This window comes from Haplochromis burtoni, unplaced genomic scaffold, assembly GCF_018398535.1.
Source record: "Haplochromis burtoni strain Fernald_Lab_line unplaced genomic scaffold, NCSU_Asbu1 Contig_250, whole genome shotgun sequence".
Classification (NCBI taxonomy): domain Eukaryota; kingdom Metazoa; phylum Chordata; class Actinopteri; order Cichliformes; family Cichlidae; genus Haplochromis; species Haplochromis burtoni.
The window spans coordinates 521,323-528,263 of record NW_024582611.1 but is presented as its reverse complement, the minus strand read 5'-3'; the positions used below and the strand labels follow the sequence as shown (position 1 = coordinate 528,263).

General features: G+C 37.8%; 3 protein-coding genes across 5 annotated transcripts in view; 2 read left to right on the top strand and 1 right to left on the bottom strand.

Annotated features, from left to right (window-relative positions):
* LOC102290551 (GTPase IMAP family member 8) overlaps nt 1–5,030 on the top strand; it is a 7,837-nt gene extending 2,807 nt beyond the window's left edge. Inside the window, exon 4 of the mRNA XM_005938639.3 lies at nt 409–5,030. Coding sequence (XP_005938701.1) covers nt 409–3,242 — 2,834 coding nt within the window. The 3' untranslated portion in view covers nt 3,243–5,030. The remainder of the gene's footprint in view (nt 1–408) is intronic.
* Nucleotides 1–6,941, bottom strand: part of prdm6 (PR domain containing 6) — a 147,904-nt gene that overhangs the window by 48,608 nt on the left and 92,355 nt on the right. The window lies entirely within an intron of this gene.
* LOC102298793 (ankyrin repeat domain-containing protein 12) overlaps nt 6,049–6,941 on the top strand; it is a gene marked incomplete in the record, with an annotated part of 12,500 nt that continues 11,607 nt past the window's right edge. Inside the window, 1 exon segment of the mRNA XM_014338861.2 lies at nt 6,049–6,224.

The window sequence follows — 6,941 nt, the reverse complement described above, 5'->3', positions numbered from 1 at the left end:
CACACACACACACACACACACACACACACACACACACACACCTGTGAGTTGGAGAGAAAATCGAGAAAATGTACCTTGGCCTGTGTTACCATAAAATACGACAAGAGGTTGATGTCATTCTTGGGCTTTTCTTTACCTTATAATATGAAGTTCCTTGAGGAGACAACTGTTTTGATTTGGCGCCTAATCAACAAAATCAAATTGAATTAAACTGAATAAAGAGCAGACAAATGATCTACAATAGTGTATTCTGCAGCGCACAAAGCATTACTCTTTCCTGGGATAATAGCAATCCTGTTCTAATCTTGATATTAATAGAGAAGGGCTGATAATTTCCTGTCATAAAATTGCAGCAATATGTAATGCCTTTGTTTTCTTTTTTTTGTCCTCTGTTTTTGTCTTTTACAGTATCTGAACTCAGAATTGTGATTCTTGGAAAAAACAATGACGATAAGACAACGCTGAGCACTTTCATCAGTGAAAGATATAACTGTCCTTATCAAAAGACAAACAAGCAGTTTACTGAAATTAAAGGAGAGTGGAGGAGAACTCCATTCACTTTATTGAAAACATCAAATATCTTCATTGTGCCTGCAGAAAGAGTGCGATATGAGATAAAAATGTGTATCGCACACTGCCAACCTGGACCAAATGTTCTGTTGCTCCTAGTAAATCCTTTGGATTTCACCGAGGATGATAGACAAAAAATGAAGTTCATCGTGAGTTTCTTTGGACGAGATGCTTTTAAACACTCATTGGTCATCACAACACATAATGACAGGGGAGGGAATTCCTCAGTGAACCAACTCGTCCAAGACTGCAGACAAAGACAGCACAAAATCAGGCTTGATGAAAAATATTTTCTTGAACACGATCTTCAAGAACTGATGAAACAAATGGAGAAAATAGTAAGTGATAACAGGGGGTATTTAACTTTTACTGAAGACGCTGATCCCGTTGTGGTGCCTAAAACTACAAAATCCCCTCTAAACCTGATTCTGTGTGGGAGAAATGAAAGCTTGAAAACGTCAGCTGTTAATGCCATTCTGGGACAAAGAAAATGTATTCCATCTAAGAGCTCATCAGAGTTGACCAAACACCAGGCAGAGGTTTGTGGCCGTCGTGTTTCTGTGCTGGAGCTGCCTACTTTGCACGGAAAACCTAAAGAGACGGCGATGAATGAATCGTACAAGTGTGTCGTCCTCTGTGAACCTGAGGGTGTCCATGCCTTCATGCTGGTCCTTCCACTGGACCATCCTACTGATGAAGACAAGAAAGAACTGGAAGCCATCAAGAATACTTTCAAGAGTGTGATCGATAAGTTCACTGTCTTGCTTTTTATTGTTGAAAATCCAAATCTTGACCAGTCTTCAGCAGTGGAGAAGATTCTAATAGACAACAGAGACATCCAAGAGCTCTATAAGCGCTGCGATAAACAACACATCGTTTTTGACATAAAGGATAAGCATCAAGTCGCTGATTTGTTGCATACTGTGGAAACAATGAGAACTGTCGGTTGCAGAAGCTTCACAAAAGATATGTTTCCAAAACCTCCACTGAAACCAGTTTCAAGACATGTATCCCTTTTAAAGCCAGAAAATTATAGACATCGCTGGACACCACCTATTAGGATGGTGCAAAGCAGAGAGCCTCTCAGGATGGTGCTGATTGGGAAAACTGGTTCTGGGAAGAGTGCCACTGGAAACACCATGCTGGGCAAACAGTGCTTTTATTCAAAAGTCTGTCTGAAGTCTGTGACAAGTGTTTGTCAGAAAGAAACAGGAGTGATTGACGGGCGCCCTGTCGTTGTGGTTGACACGCCCGGCTTGTTTGACACGATTTTGTCCAATAAAGAAGTTGAACAAGAGCTTGTTAAATGTATCAGCTTACTGGCTCCTGGACCTCATGTGTTCTTACTGGTGGTGCAGATTGGTCGCTTTACAAAGGAAGAAAAAGATACCGTGGAGCTCATCCAAAACTTTTTTGGTAAGAAGACAAAGGATTTCATTATTGTCATATTCACCAGAGGAGATGATCTTCGAGGTCAAACATTTGAGAGTTATATAAAAGAAGACAGCGAAGGATTCCTAAAACAACTGTCAGCTGATTGTGGAGGGCGATACCATGTCTTCAATAACAACGATCATAACAATCGTTCTCAAGTCAGTCACCTTCTGACCAAAATTGAAATGATGGTGAGGAAGAATGGTGGTGGCTACTACACCTCAGAAATGTTTCAAGAAGCAGAGGCAGCAATACAGATGGAAATGCAGAAGATCATGAAAGACAAAGCAAGAAAGATAGAGAGTGAAAAGAGGGATCTTATAAGAAAATATGAGGAGGAAATGCAAGTGAAGAGGAACAAGTTAACACATCTAACAGCCAAATTTGAAGAAGAAATAAAAGCAAACCAAGCCCAGGTAGCCAAAAAAATGGAGGGTTGCATTAAGAAACAACAGGAAAATATGAATAGAGAAAGAAAAAAGAGAGAAGAAGAACAAAGGACTAAGAAATTGGAGGAGAAGGACCAAATTTATAAGTGGGATAAAGAAGATGAAGCTCTGCAGAAAGAAATACAAAGACAAGAGATTCCTGCTGGGATCTTATTACAGAACAGAGAAACAATAAGAAAAGGAAGAAAGGCTTGGGAAGAGGAAAGAAGAGCATGGTGGGATAAACAATGTTTAGAGGAGGAACAGAGATTTTGGGAGGAACAGAGACAACTTAAAAAGCTCAGAGAGGAAGCTATGCAGGAACTAGAGAGATATGAAATCAAAAGAAGACAAGAGGAACGAATCGGAAGAGAACAAGAGGAAAGACAACTGAAAGAAAACTATAGGAAGGAACTGGAAGAAATGATGAGGAAACATGAAGAGGAGGCCAGAAAACAAGCTGAAGAATGCAATGAATTCAGACAGAGATTTAACCAGGATATATCAGCTGAGATGGAAAAATATAGAAATGAAACAGAAGATTTGAGGCAGAATCAACAAAACCAAAATGACTTCATGATAATGCAGCTCAGGAGAAAAAAGGCCTATGACAAAGACTTTGACAAGCTGCAGAAAAGACAACAAATTCAAATGACTAACCTAAAATTATCAAGTTTGCACTTTGACAGTAAAGAGCAGCTAAACAAGCAAATTGATGAGCTGAAAAAAGCGCATCAAGAGGAGATAAATGAGTGGATTCAGGAACATGTGAAGAAAGCCACACAAAATAGCGCTTGTAGCATTTTATGAGAAGTTTTGCGTTTCAGTGTTGTTCAGTTTTTCAGTGTTAGATGTATTATATGTAAAGTCTGTATAAATAAAGTGATCACCATAGCTAATGGGTTTTGCACATGCAGGTCAGAGTAGCTGTAAAAGACAGCCAGGGTGGCAAGTTTCACTTTGTAGACATTTATGGATTTCTTTTCTTTTTTGCCATTCGACAAAGGTCAAATGAAGTTTACTTAAAAGCATTTACTCTGTTAATATATATGTATTCTTTTTTTTTTTAAAGACAATTGGAAAAGGAAGATGTAGAATTGCTGACAAAGTACATTTATTTTTATTTCACAGGGAGCCTTTTATTCTTGAAAATTGTCACTCCAGTGATAAATTTATGTACAAAAATAGGCAAAGACTGCAACAACACTTTTGAAAAAATGTTGTTCTTATTTTCTTATATTTTCTCTTATATTCATGTTATTAATCACCACGGACGATCTGATATCTTCGTGTTGGTGTTTTTCCCACATCATCATAATAAATGTTGTTCCATGTTCAACATTGCAAGTGACCAATCACATTGTTGTGACGTCGCCCTTTTGTGCCTTTGAAAAATCTACTTCACTTGCGAGAAGAGAAACCGCTTCTGTCCGCCGACCCAGGAACTTGAATTCTTTGCATTTCAGGATACTTTTCTTTAATAAACGGTAAGCATTATACATATTGTCCTTACAGAGGCGGTTTCTCTTCTCGCAAGTGAAGTAGATTTTTTGAAGGCGTTTGTTTTTTTCGAGGTCGCGGATGACCTCAGGAGGTGGTGATTGGTCACTTGCAATGTTGAACCTGGAACAACATTATTTATGATGACGAGGGAACAACACCAACACGAGGATATCAGATCGTCCAATCACCACACTGGCAGAGAAAGCATGTCTTACACTGCAGTGCCAATCAGCTGGAGATTGTTACCTGTCACTTTGTTAAATTGGTCATAAAGAGGTGTAAATAAATAAGTAATGGTGCTGCACAGAAAACCACTTTGTGATTTTTGATTTTACTTTTTAGCTGGTGTTTCTAGTTGAGCTCTGCACCAAAGGACAGCTACGACGAGGACGGAACATGTATGTGTGTCAGCTCTGTTGACTGCCAACATACAAACTTATCTTCAGTGTGTTATTACACTGACCTCTTCTTTTTGAAACACTCCTTATAAATGTTCTGGTTGCTTGTTTTGGTGTCTGTTATTATCAGCTTATTATTCATATGTAAATCTTCACTTTAAATCTCAATAGAATATGCTACACAAATTAAGCTTGACTGATTGAGAAAAAAAAATCTTTACAGAAGTGAACATATTGAAATAAACTAATAAAAGGTGACTGACCTGTAGGACCACCTATTCTTTATCTTGCATTGACTTGTATTATAAATTATGTGAATGGAATCAAACTAAAGTCTAAATAAACATGAGAGTCCAGTTTGAGACTTTTCTCCAATTGGCTCTTCATTACAGTAGGTCAGAGTTTTACTGCGTCCTTGTATATTTTTTACTGCACAGTAACTTTATATACTGTCAGGTAGGTTTGTGTATCACAAAGAAAAATAATTTATTAGCAGATTTGACATTAATGGATGAATATGATCTTATACCTAAATAATAACTAACTGTAGGAGACTAAAAGAAGAAAAAAGTACTATGTTACATTCCACCACTTCTTTCCTTTCTGATAACGCAGAACATTGTCAGATTGAAAGGAAAGGGTTGGGCAGGTGCATAGTTTGACAAGGTGTTTCATGTTTCAGGCGTCATTACTGAAGAGAGAGAGAGAGAGGGGGGGGGGGGGCAGGTTGGGTGCTGCCAAAGTTTGTTTTTCCTTCAGGGAACCACACCACTTTACTTGTTGAGTCAAAATCGAAACAAAACAAATCATGCTACAGATGTCACTAGCAAACAGGAAATGTCACCTGAACATGCATATTTTTTTTCTTTTTTTGCTTTGGTGCAAAATTTCTGTAAGCCAACAGGAAAGGCTGAGAACAAGTCCAACAACTAACGACATGCTGCAGAAACCTACAAATCACTGACAGTGACACCCAGGAAGACGAGTCTGTGTTTCAAATGCATTTTGATATATATCCTTAGTGGATAATAATAAAATACCTTAGGTCAGTGGGAAGGGTTAAACCCTTAAAACTCTTTTATTTGAACTGAAGTACACTCAAAAAACTGGTACAATATGAGTGCATACTTGGGATACATGGGATTATTATTTTGTTCCAGTTACACACAGATAAATGGCCTGCCTGCATTTGTATAGCGCTTTATTTAGTCCCTAAGGACCCCAAAGTGCTTTACACTACATTCAGTCATCCACCCATTCACACACACATTCACACACTGGCGATGGCAAGCTACATTGTAGCCACAGCTGCCCTGGGGCGCACTGACAGAGGCGAGGCTGCCGGACACTGGCGCCACCGGGCCCTCTGACCCAAATTAATTGTATATGGCAACCTGTTTAGGTTTCTACTAATTAAATATAAATTGGTGTATGAAGTCTCAGCTTCAGTATCAGTAATTTTTTGCCCATTTGAAGCTGTGCTTTTAGAAATAGTTTCACAACAGCAGCATCATATCTTGACTGTTTGCATGCTTCAGATTTAATCCCAACACTTCATTCTCATTTCACGTGGGCTAAAGTTATGAACATCCTCCTGTGGACAGGTTATACTAGTTTTTACTGCCACACTTTGTTTGTTTAGAGCCCCTAACATTTGCCTTATGGTTGTGGAAGAACTTGAAAAAACAAATGTAGAGAGAACAAGTAAAGTCACAGTCATAAAAATCCAGTATCTGTTTCCTTGACGTACCACAGTTGTCAGTCATCGTTATAGGTTAAGTCATCTGTCTGTCATAATAAGCACAGCTCCGCCTTAGTGAAGTACGTGAGCTGCTTTCCTTTTAGGGTGCTACCTTCATTATTAGCTTTGACACCATGAGGAAGTCATCTGGTGAGTACTTACATTAAAGTATATTTAACAAAAATTTAAAATACATGGACGTATGTGGAGTTCAAATGGTTATCCTTAAACTGTAAAGAGACCAAAAAAACAACAACAACCTTTTAATTGTATTTTTGCTTAGGTATATCAAAAGTAGTATTACCACATGCTCTGACAAAGGGACAATTTCAGTGCAGCATGTTTAAGTATGTCAATGTAATTCAATTCAAAATGTAATTCAGATATTTAGGTTATTTATGCTGAAGCCATTTAAGTCAGAGATTATTCATTGAACTGTATTCATCATATACATGTACTAATGCTTAATTATTACATTTGTCAAGATACCACAGAAATATAGTTTTATGCCAGAACACTTTATGTATTATCTAAGAATACATTTTACATTATTTAAACACTTGTTAGCTTCTTCTTGTGTGACAAAGTCAGCTGATTTAAAGAAAAAACTGCCCCATCCAAACGAACAAAAGGAGAGATACCTTAGACGCACCCTGTTAAATGAGTCTAATAAGTCAGTGAGCAGATACAGAAGGTCCTCTAATTCAAACTCTAATCAAATTAATGTCTTTAGTTCATGGTTCTGAAAAGCTCATTGTAGAAAACACTCCCATAAATACCACAGGTAGACACTCCTGTTTCATAAGGTTGTATCTGCTGAGTGTATATATACACATACATACATTGTATATATATATATATATATAT